The 16727-nt window shown below is 31.7% G+C and overlaps 1 protein-coding gene across 5 annotated transcripts in view; it reads left to right on the forward strand.

Moving 5' to 3' along the window:
- Positions 1 to 16727, forward strand: part of CSMD3 (CUB and Sushi multiple domains 3) — a 1092836-nt gene that overhangs the window by 364177 nt on the left and 711932 nt on the right. For all 5 annotated transcript variants that reach the window (XM_088798979.1, XM_088798980.1, XM_088798981.1 and 2 more), the window contains exon 6: positions 12992 to 13104. In XM_088798979.1, the coding sequence (XP_088655105.1) occupies positions 12992 to 13104 (113 nt within the window). The remainder of the gene's footprint in view (positions 1 to 12991; positions 13105 to 16727) is intronic.

Here is a 16727-nt window from a genome sequence, read left to right on the forward strand (position 1 = left end):
TAAAAGTGAAGTAAACAATCAATTTAATTGAGGTTTTTGTTACTGAATATTGTTTATCTGAAGTTTGGTTATGTAACATAAAAGTATGAATACAGATATTTATAAGATACTAAATATAAATGCCTATATTTAAATTTATAAACGTATGTTAATCAGTTTAACTCAGACTGATAGAAAGGAAAGTATGGATACAATATGCTTAAATTTGTTTTAGTTTAATATTTATCAGGTGAACATTCGAAGATATTCATAGAAATATACCACAGTATATTTCTACTATGACATTAATTCAGTGAACATTCCTAATATAAGGGATTTCACAGAACATTACACCATGAAACATTAGTTTTACAATACATTTTAGTCTTAAAAATATACTTAGAGAACTCTTGAGGAATAAAATTGTATCTTAGCTGAAATACGAGTATGATATAGAAGAGGAGAACCTATTCCCATTTGTCACGTTAATAGTTATCAGCTTTAAAATTATGCACGACGATAAAATGGCACAAAGAAAAGAGTAATATCTAAAAGGAAAAAGTAATCATATCTGACTCGAAACATTAATGATTCTGTCAATTTAGGGTCTATTTCAGGGGGAAATTCAGAGACAAATGCAGGTTGGGAAAGAGAGTTTGTATTACGTTTCCCAGAGTTGTTTTTCTTGCAAGGGCTCCTAGTCAAGAGCTCATTTCCTTCTGGGGAGGCCAGCTCTGCTGTGGACATATAGATACTTCTGCTGGACACTTCCCAGGACTATCAACTCTGACACTCACCTTGTCAGAGTATGTTCCTTTCACTAAAAGTATATATAAAGGGAGATGAGAAAGTTTACTAGGCCACATGCTCCTTGATTGCTCTGTCCTTTTACTCCCCGCTACTTCATTATGCACAGACACACCATTTCGAGTGTTAATCTTGCTAAGTTATATGATGTTCCTTCCCTGTAGTGAAAAGCTGGTGCTGCTTTCACTGATGTATCCCTAGCAAGAGTGCTTAGTACATAGAAGACTTTGGGCAATTATTTGTTGATTGGCTTCTGAGCTTAGGAAAAAGACCTTACTATAAGTGTTATTTATCCTTTTCTGATGATTATTATGTTATCTTTATGAATGCTTGAGTTTAAATAGTCAGTTACATACATTTCTATATTTGAACTGCTATATTTCCCTGAAAATGAGACCTAGCCGGACCATCAGCTCGAATGCATCTTTTGAAGCAAAAATTAATATAAGACATGGTCTTATATTATATAGGACCCCGTCTTATACTATGTTAAAATAAGATCCAGTCACACTGTTATGTTATGTTATGCTATGCTATGCTATGCTATGCTATGCTATGCTATGCTATGCTGTGCTGTGCTGTGCTGTGCTGTGCTGTGCTATGCTATGCTATGTTATGTTATGTTATGTTATGTTATGTTATGTTATGTTATGTTATGTTATATCCGGTCTTATATTAAAATAAGACCGGGTCTTATATTAATTTTTGCTCCAAAAGACTCATTAGAGCTGATGGTCCGGCTAGGTCTTATTTTCGGGGAAACATTGTATGGTTTCTTTGTTACCAGACTGACTTTTATATTTGGTATTTTACATAAACAGTGAGCACTTTGACAAGTGTGCTGTTATTCTCTGCCCTTTTCCTTTGCCCCAGGTCTGCAGTCACTGCACTGCTCTGCCTTCTTCTCTGCAGAATCCCTTTGCCTACTGGTTTCCTTTTGAGTTTAGCCCGAGAAGGAACTGACTTTGTCCCCTATAAGAGTCCCCAGTACCAGATCTCACTGTGTTCAAGTATCCCTATTTTTCTCAGGGTGGAAATCAATTCCCATTGCGAGTATGGGGAATATGAAACCTATTGCCCTTGGTGCCAAAACATTCCATTTTGTTTCCTTTCCCACAACTCTATAAACAGTTCCTTTATTACATTGTTTTTGAAATTCTCCTGGAGTGTGCTTGCGATTTTTTCTGGGAAAGTAACAAAATGTGGTTTTCAGTTTTTGTTTTTTATTGCTATTTTATTTATTTTTTTGTCGTGAATAATAAACTGTTTAATCCTTTTCTGATGTGCTAAGCAAAAGGAGCTTGAGAGCTTGGAGTTTGGAGCTTTATAGTTACTGATGCACAGTTAATATTAAAATTAAAGACATAGTGAAAAAGAACATAATGATAGTCAAGTCTCTAGAGGAATCCCAATATATTTGTTAATTGCTTTCAACTAAAATCATAATTATATCACACATCTTTGATATAGTATAAGACACTAGACTTGAGGTAATCTAAAACCAGACTCTGCTTGTAAAATAGGGCGGAAGAAAAATCACTTTACCTAATATACAAAAATAAAAAGATAAATGATGTTGAAAATAGCATCTCTCTTATCAGGCACTCATTTGAGAGGTCCCAGACTTGATAATAACATAAAAGGAAAACAAAAGTAATAATATATAAAATAAAAATAACATTGAACATATACTGAAATAATTACATTGAACAATATAGATTAGTGAGTTCAAGCTTCTTGAGAGTAACTGATAAGCCTAGTCTTGAACTATCAAACACCAGATGAGTAAAATAAGTGTTAAATATACACTAGATTATGTCAATGTAAATTTTAATGCCCATTCTCTGGAATGACTGGAATAAACACTATGATAGTTTTCTAATCAATAAAATAGTGGTATTTACAATACTTATTTATTGTAATTCACTGTAATAAAAGTCTTCACTTTTGTAGTCTCTAGCTATGTAGTGTTTTATACAACGTAAGTATTATTTTCTGGAATTACATAAAATGACTTTGTTTGGAATAGTATACAATGCATAGTATATAGCCCTCAATAAATACTGTATGCTATTAATACTAATATTAATATAGCAAAAGGTAGGAGTAGTTCAGTTGCTAAAATCTCTACTTAAATATTTAATCAAAAAATTTATGAAAAATTTAATGGCTCCTATAAATAATATTTAATAAATTTTACAGAGTATAGATTTATCTATGTATGTATATATATGGGAATGTAAATCCAAAGTCCTGTTTAAAGAAACTCCAATCTAAAAGGTTTGTTTTGTTTGATGTGTTTCTATGATTTTCAGAGAAGAGAGAGGGAAAAGGAGAGAGCATAAAACTGAGATTTACCTTCTGCAGATTTATAAGCCATATCATTTCTCCGCACATATTTTCTTTCAATAATATTTAATATTTCACACATTTCCTTATAAAATATTTTACATACAGGTGGTATTTGGAGAAATAGATCAATGCTGCTGTTGAGTAGATATTTGAAGATATTTACGTCTAACTTTGAGTAACTCAAACTATTCAATTTCTGTTTCCTAGGACTATAGAAATAAGAGATGTTTAATGATGAAGGTACAGACAGTTTAAAATTCAATAGTTAATTAAAAAGTACTCAGACATTATTATGCTTACAATATGAAAAAAAAAAAAAGGGAAAGGTAAGAATTACACTTTAACCATCCCCAGAGTAAATATACACTGGTTATTTATATTCAACATTTTTTTGTTTTTTAACCAGAATGGTTCTAAATTGTAAAATGAGAAAAAATGAAGTCTGTGTCCAACATAACTATTCATAAGGTTAGTTCAGTGAAAAGGATAAATAAAATTATGGGACTTGAGTAGATAAAGTAAATGACTGGAATATATATATATATATATATATATATATATATATATATAAATTTGTTTTCTTTTTGTTTTTTTTCAAACATTTTCCTTTTTGACCATTCTCTTGGGGCCTGTATCAATACAAGAGGCCTGAAGAAAAGTCATTGTAAGCAGTAATATAGGTATGGCAATGGAAATACTTTGGGAATAAAATTACAGGCAAATAATGAAAGTATTTTTTTTACTGTGCAAGGAAAAGCAATTTATAATATTTATAGATTGAAACTATAATATTTATAGTTGATATATTTATATATAGATATAATAGTTGAGGTATGATTCCTCTATTCATGAAGAGAATGATCCTTTTCAGAGAACTTAAAATGACCTCCTATCTTTTACTTGAGAGAATAAATTTATTGTGTTGCAGTTTTGTGACCCCCAAGCACAAGAAGCATACGTATTATTGAGTTAATGTTATTTGTAAGCAAGCCAAAATCTCTCAATATTATTTTTTTTCTTAAAGTCAGGTTTATTGAAGTGTACTTTATGGTAAAGTGTATACTTGTTAGGAGTGCAATTTTATGTATTTTGACAAACATACACAATCATTTAGCCACAATAACTATGTTGAATGTTTCCCTGACCCCAGGAAGTTGCGTCATTTCCCTTTGTACTGACTTCCCCTTCCTTCTGTACCTCCAGCCATTGGCAACCAGTGCTGTTGTTACTGTGTGTGTAGTCTTCTTCTGTTTCAGAATGTCATTAAAAAAAAAAAAAAAAAAAAAAAATACAATATGCAGTCCTATAATATGTAGTATATGGATTTGTTTACGTACAGTGCTTTTCAGATTCATCTATGCTGTTACATGTACAATTAGTTCATTTCCTTCTATGGGATGGATAATACATAATTATATAAATTTACCAAATTTATTCACTACTTGTCAGTTTCGGATGATTATGAATTAAGATGCCATAAACATCTGTGTACAAGTCTTTGTATGGGCATTGTTTTTATTTTTCTTAGGTAGATAACTAGGAGTGCTAACGCTGACTTAACTGGTAAGTGTGCATTTAATTTTACAAGAAGTTGCTGGACTGTTTTCCAAAATAGCTGTACAATGCTAAATTCTTCCAACAATGTGTAAAAGTTCCAGTCGCTCTTAATCCTTAATCCTCTCCAGACTTGCAATTTTCAGTTTTTCAAATCAGCATTGAAATACGAATGTGTAAGTTCTCAATGTGATATTCTAGTTAGTCATTCTCCGAAGTGATGTTGATGTCTCAGTTTAATTTGCCTTTCCCTAAGGCTTAATGATGTGGAGTGTCTTTTCATGTGTTTCTTTGTTTTGTGTAGTTCCTCCACAATGAAGTGTTCAAAAAGGTCTGCCTATTTTTTGTTGTCATCTTCTTGTTATTATTGAGTTGTGAAAATTCTTTCTATATTAAAGGTACATGTCTTTTTAAATACGTGCATTGGAAATATTTTCTCCCAGTGTGTGGCTTGTAATTTAATTTCCTTAATGATGCATTTTCATGAGTAGAAATATTTATTTTGAAGTTTACTTTTTTAAATTTTATTTTGACGATTCATGCTTTTTCTGTCTCTCCTAAGAGCTCTTCCACTAAACCAAAGTCATGTATTTTTCTCTCATATATTATTTTAGAAGTTTTAATATTTTAGCTTTTACATTTATGTCTGTGACCTATTTTGACTTCATATATGTGAGTGATACATAGTATTGGTTGAGATATAATTCTTTTCCTCTGTTTTGAATTACGATATCCAGTTGTTCCAGCACCATTTATTGAAAGGAGATATGAGCTCTGACAATTAAGTTCCCCAACATGTTGCAATTATGTTGCTAACTTTTCTATATATAGGAGGGATTAGTCATTATGAATTTGTACCAACTGCACTCTGCACTGACAATTAATCAAGTTTACTATTTGGAAGTGCTGAAAAGTTAGACGAAAACTACTTAAACATTTCACCAACAATTCGTGGCTCTTGCGTCATGACAGTGCACCGGCTCACATGGTACTGTCTGTGAGGGAGTTTTTAGCCAATAAACAAATAACTGTATTGGAACACCCTCCTTACTCACCTGATCTGGCCCCCAGTGACTTCTTTCTTTACCTGAAGGTAAAGGAAATACTGAAAGTAAGACATTGTGATGACATTCAGGACATCATGGGTAATACGATGAGAACTCTGATGGCCGTTTCACGAAAAGAGTTCCAAAATTACTTTGAAGAGTGGACTAGGAGCTGGTGTCAGTGCATAGCTTCCCAACAGGAGCACTTTGAAAATGACCATAGTGATATTCAGCATTCAATGAGTTATGTAGCACTTTTTCTAGGGTCAGTTCGCGAACTTAATTGTCTGACCTCGTATTTAGATTTTCCAGTTCTTCATGGTTCAGTCTAGTAAGGCTGTATGTTTCTAAGAACTTGTCTATTTCTTCCAGGTTATTAAATTTGGTTGTATATAGTTCTTCATAATATTCTTGTATGATCCTCTGTATTTCTGCGGTAACCCTGGTAACTTCTCCTCTTTCATTTCTGATTTTGCTTATTTGTGTCTTTTCTTTTTTTAGCTTAGTGAGTCTAGCCAAAGGTTTGCCAATTTTATTAATATTTTCAAAGAACCACTCTTTGTTACATTCACTTTTGTCTGTTGTCTTTTTGTTCTCTATTTCATTTAGTTCTGCTCTGATTCTTATTATTTCCTTCCTTCTGCTGACTTTAGGTTTCATGTGTTCTTCTTTTTCTAGTTCTTTAAAGTGTAATGTTATGTTGTTTATTTTGGGTTTTTCTTGTTTGTTGATATAGGCCTGTAATTCTATAAATTTCCCTCTTATTACTGCTTTCACTGAAGCCCAATAGTTTTGATAAGATGTATTTTTATTCTCATTGTTTCTGTGTATCTTTTGATCTCTCATTTCTTTTTTGACCCAGTTGTTCTTTAGTTACATGTTGTTTAATATCCACATATTTGTAGTTTTTCCTACTTTCTTTTTGTGATTGATCTCCAATTTCAAAGCGTTCTGATCATAGAATGTGCTTGGTATGATTTCTGTCTTCTTAAATTTGCTCAGGCTAATTTTATGTCCTGACATATGGTCTGTCCTTGAGACTGTTCCATGCACACTGGAAAAGAATGTATAGTCTGGTGTTCTGGGATGAAGTTCTCTGGGATAAATGTCAATTATGTCCATTTGGTCTAATGTGTCATCTAAGGCTGATAGTTCCTTACTGATTTTCTGTTTGGATGATCTATTCATAGCTGTCAATGATGTATTTAGGTCCCCTACTATAATTGCGTTTTGGTCAATTGATCATCTCTTTAGTCTGTTAGCAATTGCTTTTGGTAGAATGATGTGCCATATTTCTGATCTTAATCCAAAGCATTAAGTAATTAAGTATTAAGTTTGATGTGAGTTGTAGGTTTTTTTGTATATGCTCTTTATCAAGTTGAAAATGTTCCCGCTATTCCTAATATGCTGAGAGTTTCTACCATTAATGGATGTTGAATTTTATCAAATGCTTTTCTGTGTCCATTAATTTGAGCAGTTACATTTTCTTTTGTAGCCTGTTGATATGATGGATTACATTGATTGATTTTCAAATGTTGAACCAGCCTTATATAACTTGAATAAATCTTACTAGGTAATGGTATGTAATTCTTTTTATACATCCCTGGATTTGATTTGCTTATACTTTATTGAGGGTTTTTGCATCTAAGTTCATGAATGATATTGGTCTGTAGTTTTTTGTTTTCATTTTTATATGGATATTTTTCTGGTTTTATTATCAGGATAATATTAACTTCACAAAATGTATTTTTTCCTCCTCTATTTTTGAGACAGAATGGATACAATTGTTGTTAATTCTTTATATGTATAATAGAATTCTCTATTTTAAAAAAATCTGGATTGGAAGATTATTTTCCAGCTTTTTAATTATAAATTTAATTTTGAAATGGTAAGAATGCTGTTCACTTTTTCTACTTCGTCTTAATCAAATTTTGGTAGTTTAATAGGTACAAATTATATCTAAAATATAAACAGGGATTTTCCTGAAGCATGTGTTAAGATAAAAGTAACATTATTCTGCAGCAGCCAGTTTTCTTAGGAGAATATGTATTAAAGACAGATCATGGAAATGGGGGGTAAGTGGTGTATTGAGTGAGAGCGTAGATGGTGATAAGAAAGTGGGATGTGTGGATGAAGGGAGAAGAAAAGGAAACAGAAGAGCATTTACTGTAGCTACTTCTCTCATTTGCTTTGCAAATGCTTTATAACATCTGGTTTCAGAATAATTGGACTACATAACACAATGCTTGGCTTCTTAATGCTCTTGTTAAAACCCCATAGGATTGTGTGTTCTGCAGTTCAGTGACTTTGTGATATCTAACCAAGAGCACAGTCAGACATCTGTGACAGAAAAGCTCAGCATGGTCAGTGTGGATATCTGTACACCCCACACGAGTAATTTATGATTGCATAGCATGGAAGATTTAATGTCATCCCAGAAAAGGATTAATGTTATTGCTAAAAATATATTTCCAACTTATAATATGCTGCATAACAAATACAACATTTATTATTTTTTTCTTTTTTGACCTTTTTCAAAGATGCTGTGTTTTTTTTGCAACTATGAAATGCATTTCTTTTCAGACCTAAAGGAATAAATAAAATTAATGGTTTCTCAAGGGGTTCATAAAGTAATTCTACTGCAGGTTATTTGATTTTGTGGCAAAGCATGGGAATGAGAAAGTGGTTGATGAAATAAATTTAAGAAATTCTGTGTTAAAGCACATTAAAAATAAATTGTATGGGGATATGGTTACAAGCAAACAATTCAAAAACTTTTTGACTGGTGTACTTTCCCCATCCCCAAAGGTATTTCTGGTGGTTAATATTCAGTAGAACACACTTTGAGACATTTTATAATAGGATATTACTTCATCTAGTTAGCATCCATTTATTATCTTTAATTTGAAATGTGCTTTTGAGTTCAGAGATAAATTCAATATGGATCCTGCTTCTAACTTCTTATAATTTATAGAATATGTATAACATAATAAGAATAAAGCAGTGGTGATGCCATGAGGTAGTTTTAACAAGTGATTTTGGTGTTCAGGGAACAGCGAGAAAACCTTTAGCTAAGGGAATTGAATACTTGTGAAGGAGGTAGAATTTTAAATGGACCATGAATAAAGAAAATAAATAAGAACTAGAGCATTTGATAGTGATATGAAATTTAATTATTGACAATTTATCAAAAAAAGTATGGCCAGACACATAGGTAGTGAAAGGTATGGTACATGCTCAAACAGCCTATATTCATTTATTTTCTTGATAAATAGTGTCACTGTACACCTACTAACGTTAGTCATTGTGCTCAGAACCGGAGATTTAATACGTACCTTCAAAGATTGTGTAAAATAGTAGTGAAGGCAGAAACTGTACTACCATACAAAATAATAAATGGTGTGATAGCAATATACAAAGGTGCTTTGTGAGGGCAGAGAAAAAGATTAAGCATTTGTCTTAAACCTGAAACTTTAAAGCTAGCTTCACTAAGAATGGTAAAAGTAGATAAGTTTTTTTTTTAAAAAAAAGTGATATTTATTCAGCCCTAAAGAGAAGTACATGAAAAGGTCCTGAGTTAAGAAGAAAGAATATATTTTAGGAACTAACTACAGCTCAATATAGAACAATTAATCTAACAAAATCTTGGAGAACAGAGGAAGCATGAGGAATGAATCTTACCTAACTGCCACAGAAAGAAGGAGGTCAGAAGAGGTAAATGAGGGAAAGAGAGAGCAAAAGTGAAAGAGCAAGAGAGAAAAAGAAATAAAATTAGGAGAGAGTGGGAGAATTATGGTGGGCAAATGAGATTTTGGGGTCATGCAGGTGATTTGAATAATCATCGGTTTAAGGTTTGTGCCTATGGGTACTAAAGACGAGGAAAGACAGGTCATTAAATACTTTTGGGGAACTGGAAAGAATAAAAAAAATAGATGTTAATTGCACCAAAGACACTTGTTACAGTGCAATTTTGAGCAAGTTGAGAATCAGAGATCAACAAATGACAGCAATGAGGATCTGAGCAAGAGAGTCATAAACCAAAGGGGAGGGTCAGAATAGTTTGAGGGACATTTAGAAAATGGTAAAAACCTTGGGTTCTCAGGTTTCTTACACTTAACTAATTTTTCTAAAAAAGTTGTAAGAGTTATAATCATATGCTCTAAGGGACTGTCTACAATAGAAAATGTATCTGATTTAAATTATCAATTAATTATTTAGTCATTTATTTCTGCAGCAAATTAAATAAATAAAAAACAACTTATAGAGAGATTAATTATGGCAAGTTGCAACTATATGATTGTCAATATTTCTACATTACATATTCAGTTAAATTTGATGTCATTATTAATTTACTGTGTTCATTTAAAATCGTTAATTACTCAAAAGTCATGTCTTGAATTCTTCCTGGATACAAATAATTGTAGTACAAATTTATGGCATTTGTCATTATCATACTTTAATTTAATTATGCTAAAATCCGATTTAGTCATCTAAGACATGCATTCATGAGTAGGGCTGTTTCCAGTGCTAAATGGAAAAAATGGAACAATTACAATCTTGTTTTTATACATTTTTGATTATGTTACTCTTATTGTTTTTGTGCATATTTTGCTACCATCTGAATTTATCTTATTTATTTATGTCATCTTTTTTTTTTTCAATTTGAAACATCATGGATTGCTCTGTTTTGTTACTACTATATTTCCAACCCTTAGCATCAGTGAGATGACTCTCACTGACTTTATATTAGAATGAACCCGTATGTGCTTACTTTCAAGTCATCATAGTGACTTGACATAGAGGTGACAATTAGATTTAAGAAATGTCTTCTTTGTTGCTTAAGAAATTATCTAAATTAATCAGTTTAATGGAAACTTTCTAGGTGGCATATGATCTCAATCTTCCATTTGTAAAATCTGCTAATAATATGTGAAATATGGTACAAAGATGTGTAGATTCATTTACTATATTTCACCATAAACCATAAGCAAATTCATATTGTGTAAATTGTGTTTTAATAATGAGCAGTACTACGTGACCACAATTTGGAAAATCCATGCAACTCCCTTATAATCAATGAACGTACTTCTTTTCTCTTGTGGCAGAAGGGTGGTGAGGCACACTTGCTTTTTATTCAGTGTCTTGGTTCATCTACAATTCTGCTTCATGAGCGGAAGCATTGAGGCTGTCAGAAATATCCTCTTAGTCCCACCCCTGTTAAACTGCCATTATCCGTTCTACCTCATGGACGTTAATGCCTCTAGCTACTGCAGTTCTAATATCTTCAGTTCCACCTTTGTCAATTCCTGAAGGTGAATTCTGGCTCCAAACTCTAGTTCCTTAGTAGCTTTTTCCTGCCTTTATTACATTGTATTGCTGAAATTATTTTTGATGTCCCTAGGAAAAATGGGAATTCATCCTTTTTATTGTGTGTTTCATCTTCTTTCCTAACGTACATTTTTGATGTCCTTGTTGAGTTACTTCTCATTTATAGGATTTGATAAGGACCTCTCTCCAAACACTGTGCTTTGGTTTATTACAACCATCCATGCATTATAGTCTCATTACATTTAGAAATGTGTACAGCCTGTCAAAAATAATTTAAACTTTCCCTGATGGATATTTGTGCTCACTGAATCAGGGAATTGAAGAGAACCAAATTGTAAATGAAAATCTGGCATGAAGCATACTACATTGAAAATATAATTATACCAAATCCAAGGATTTTTTTTCATTGACTTGCTATTTGAACCAAAACACCAACAAGCAAACAGAAATAAACATAACCTGGATATTTTCTGAAAGTAATGAAGTGAAATTTTAAAACTTGAGTTTTAAATTATATAGGTGAATTACATATATTTACTAAATTCAGATATGAAAAACCAGCCCGCTGGAGAAATAAGCAGAGCCACCTTTATGAAAAGAGAAAATAAGGCATTGATAGGGAAAAGTTAAACAAAGTACAATCTAAAACAGGCAGAGCAATGAGAAATGTATCAGATAAAACCCAACTTCTTGTTAGAATCCAAGAAAAATGGATGACACTGTAAGGTTGTCAAGCCCATTTTATACACCCCTGGGCACAATGATACAATAAAGGTGAATTCATATGCATTCCTTTGCAGGTAATCATTAACTAAAAGTGATGATTATCTCCAAAACATCCTAGGTGAGGTTGGTTTTGGGGGGACAAAAGGGGAAAGTGTTGCGTAAAGGATCCTTACATCACCATCTCTACATCTCGCCACTGATTACATGTACAGACATATATTCCAATGTCCCTTAGAATAACTGACTGACAGGCACTAAAAGAACAGTTGTAATCATCTCACCCCAACACACACACGCGCGCTCGCACACACACACACACACACACACACACACACATACACACCAGCTGTCTATTTTACCTTCTGACGAAGAAAAGTGTAAGTTTTGATGAATGGTAAAGATACATTATATACTGGTTATGAGAAAACCTTAGTCTAAAATTCTTAAGTGTATAATAGTATTTCTTTTGAGAATGTTTTACTTTGGCTTTATAACACACACCTAGAAATATCTGGGACATATTTTCAAAATTTTGCCTTATAGAGATTATGTTTTGATTTATGGAGATTATGAAATGGTTACTTTGTGACTAGACATGTGGAGACAAATACGAGTATATATCCAAAACACAATGTGTTCTCTGACTTTCAATTAGAGCAGACTACCAGTGCATTATAGAAGTACGTATCATAAAGTAAGTTGGTCATGAAAATTTACAGTATTTTGAAACTACATTAAAATAGTGCTGCCCTATGAAATGAAGTTGTGGAATTGGCCATCAAATGTGAAATACTAAAATGCATTAGGTAGGAAAAGTACATCTAGTGCTTGAAGTCTTTCTGTTGTATAACTATACTGTATCAGCTCAGACATGGGGAAAACAATGACCAGCACCATCAGCTCATCTTCTGTTATGTTTATTATCTATGTAGTAAATTTGGGTGAATTAAAAATCATATGCAGTTTACAGTTGATTTTATTAATACACGCATATACAACCTAATTAGAACAGAATGTGTTTGGAATTGCACTATTTTATGATTGAGTTTCCTGTGCATAAATAACAACTTCATTTGTGCTTAAAAACTTAATGCAAACTCATGAATATTGGAAAAAATTGGGGGGATCCCAATTAAGTGAAAACATTTACTGCTGAGAAGCTTTTTAATTTTTTGTTGTTGTTGTCTTCCATAATTCAGGTTATCTGGAATGAATATCCCACCACCAATTATCAGCAACAAAAACTGGCTCAGGCTGCATTTTGTTACAGACAGCAATCACCGATATCGTGGATTTAGTGCTCCTTATCAAGGTATGTTTAATGAATATTTCTGCCTCTTTTGATGTGTAAAATGATTCTGGTATACACAACTGCATTCTGGATAGGAGCAAAATATCTTTAGCATTAATAAGTTGTAATTTGAATAAGCAAAACCAGTCATTCCCTTGCTGGGGCAATAAGGTGATCCTAATTAAATTACAGTATAAAATTAGTTAATTTTCATAGAACAATGTTCCTTATAAAAAATATTATGACCTCTGAAAGGTAATACGTAACAGATGCTACCTAAAGCTGTATTGCAAAACACTGCAGAAAACCTGCAGTTGTAAATAGTCTCTTCAGCAGTGAAATTCATTTCCATGTAGTGTGTTTGCTATTGCTAGTTTAACTAACTTTGTTAGAATTATTGGGTACCATTTTTTTAACAGGCATAATTTTGAATAAGTGGGATATAATATTTAATGTATTAACTTGCAAAAATACTTCCTTTAGAACAAGATGATGAAGGTAGAGTACTAACGAAACTGTAGCTTCTACAATGTCCAATAATATTGTATGGATTTAGTGTATTTTATCCTCAGACTACTTATACAAATAATTCATTTCATTCTCAGTGGTGTATCAGCTACTGTTCAGGGCATAGCGAGCATTGCCACCGTTACATTTATCCATTTATCTGTTTTTTTTTAAGCTTTTCTTTTTAGTAGTCTTCAGTCTTAAGTGCTTTGAAAATGTAATAGGGTGACGTTAGAGCAGTTATACTTAATACCTAAAATGGTATTAAACCATGTATTGTTTTCTGGAATACAAATTTCAACAATCAGTTTACATTTTGAGAACGAGCAATCTCTCTATATAGCATCCTATCACTAAGATTTCTCACAATAATAGCAACAGACTAATGTGATTGGTATTTTGACACTTATAATAATGTATTCAGTAATCACTATAATAAAATTCACTAAGTAATTTAAAAGTAACAATTTTAGATAAAATCCACTGTAGTAAAATTTATAATTTCTATTTCTAATGTAGTTAATTTGAATGGAAATATGAATGCACAAATGCAATCAAAGCCATGCATTTTATTAACATTTCTCAGGATATATTACTCATAAAACACTATATTTTAAAACTAAAAATTAAATATTCATAGAAAAATATATTTTTATGTATCATTAAAAATAACTGTCCAAGGCATAGTAGTAACTTAAATCTTACCAATTTTAGCCAATGCCACTTTTAAATTTGCACCATGTTTTGTTGAGTTTCTAATTTCAATTTCTAAAATGTTATTCACTTCAGAAATCAGAGGAGTTTTTATTGAACAGAAGTAATTGTTGTGGAGCCTTCTGATCTTTGGATTGACCCCTTCTCTTGAGTTTTCCCACCACATGAATTTATGGCTCTGATTCCCCTCTGCCACGAGTTAAGGCAGATGGCAAGGCAGACATTCAAGGCTTACCATTTTTCACTCATGTGGTGATCTTTTCTATTAGAGTCATGGAATCTTTAGGTCAGGTGGCTTCTACTCTTTATCTGAATATAAAGTGACAGTTATTTTATATTTAAATATACATACCTGGAGGAAAACAAATAGATCTATTCTCTCAAAAATAAAACAATACTTTGCTTGCTTTATGCAGTATGGTTTCATGAAACTGGTGTCTTTAGTTAGGGTTATTTTTCATTGTAGGACAACAGTGAAAAGCTGTCAGTAGATTTGTGTATTATTATTTTCAATATTCGACTTGGTGATCTTAAATGGACTTTATAATACTTTCAAGATTCAGTTGATTTTCCAGTATTGCCTCTCTTGTTTCAGCACTGAAAAAAAAGCGTATCTGTGAATTCATTGTAGTAAATTAGAAAGGAAATATTTCATGGGGTATGAATCATTTCTATTTTCATCAGGGAAAGGAGCTCAAAAGAGGGTAATTTTTGTTGTGATCTATATCTGTAAAGGAAATAAAGTGGTCTAAGAAAACGGAAGCTATGATTTTAAAATAACATCAAGGAAAAATTTTACTGTATAAAAATACATCTTTGCATTGTATCCTTTTAAAACTTTCCAGTTTCAGGCTTGATTTTTCTAATTGTATTATCTCCAAATAATATTTTACCTAGACAACATAAATTCAGTTGGAGAAGTAAGTCTTAAAAGTATAATCAAATAAAGAAATTTCAATTGGAGAAAACTCTAATAAGCTAGCCTAAATAGCTGTAAAATTCATAATTCTGACATGTTGAAATACATGCCTGAGCCTGCAGTAGTAACCATGCTTTTTAGATTGTTCCATGCTACCATTTAATTTCAGTGGTATCTGAAATTCAAGATTTGAAAAATTGTGGCATATAGAAAAGTCATATGCTATACTATATCCTATACAAAAGTCATATCCAACTCTCCATGTAACTCAGTTTTGTAATAACTCAAATTCTTCTGGAGTAATTATTATCCATTTATCAATTATCTTGAAAACATTTAATGTTTTAATGGATCTTAGGTTTCCAAAGACTGATTATTTTCCTCATAGCATTTTTATTTAATCTGTGATCTTATAAAATATCATAAAAATTAAGTGTACACTGCTAAGAGTTCCTAAATGTCATTAGCTGTTTTTATAGTTTGTCCCATATTTAATGGAGTAGACACATAGACACATCTACATAGAACCTTCTTCAAGTTTCGTTATAAGCTAACTTCTTTATTGGCTTTAATATTATAATTTAAATAGAATTGAGTACAGTTTAAGGAGTACACGCAAACAATAAAATTCAGTTCTGACACAAAAGTGGTAAGAAATGTATTGATTAAAATAAAATGCCTCCCATATGTAAAATGATTCCCCTCTCCCAGGTCTACATTGGATTATTCCCTCTCCTATCCAAAATAAACAAAAACATCTCTTTTGTCCCCCTGCATTTACTTATACTGGAAGTCTCTTATTTTGAAACTCTGTTATCTCTCCTATGCTTTAAAAATGTTTCCTCTTTAATTTTCAAGTCTCCCCAATGAAAATCGTTTCAATCAGTGATTTTACTATATTAATCTTGGATTTTCAGAACTGTCCCTACAAGTTACCTTTAACCTTTCCTAATGAGAACTTGTATTATTTGACACTTAAATAGTATAACTTTTCTTTTACTATGATGTTTGGAAGTTCTCTTATCTATATTTTGAAGTCTCCATATTACTGTCACTTGATCTTTATTATAAATCTGAAGTCTATTTCTTTTCCATTTCTATAAATATTTGATCATGTATTCTTAATTTCAAAATTGGAAGATTTTCAGATGACTCTCAATTATCTAATATAGAATATTTTACTTCTAGATGATTGAAAGTATTTTTTATACATAAAGCTAATTATTGAAGTGTGAAATAGTCTTACAACCTTTTTTTATTTTACGTTATTCACCACTTTAGCATTTTTTAATGTTCTGTCAAAGATGCTGTAGCTGTAGATGTTCACAAAATTGTCTTTGGCATATAAGTTTAGGAATTGTAACATTTAATCAATTCCAAATATCTAAATATATGAGTATTTCTATATTATAGATTAAGTTCTTCAAAACCCTTATAGATTTTATTACATTTTGATTTTTTCCGTAATTTTGTTCGTGTGACTCTTCTTATGTAGGTTAATATT

This window comes from Rhinolophus sinicus, chromosome 6, assembly GCF_057876585.1.
Source record: "Rhinolophus sinicus isolate RSI-liver-muscle chromosome 6, RSI-T2T, whole genome shotgun sequence".
Lineage (NCBI taxonomy): Eukaryota > Metazoa > Chordata > Mammalia > Chiroptera > Rhinolophidae > Rhinolophus > Rhinolophus sinicus.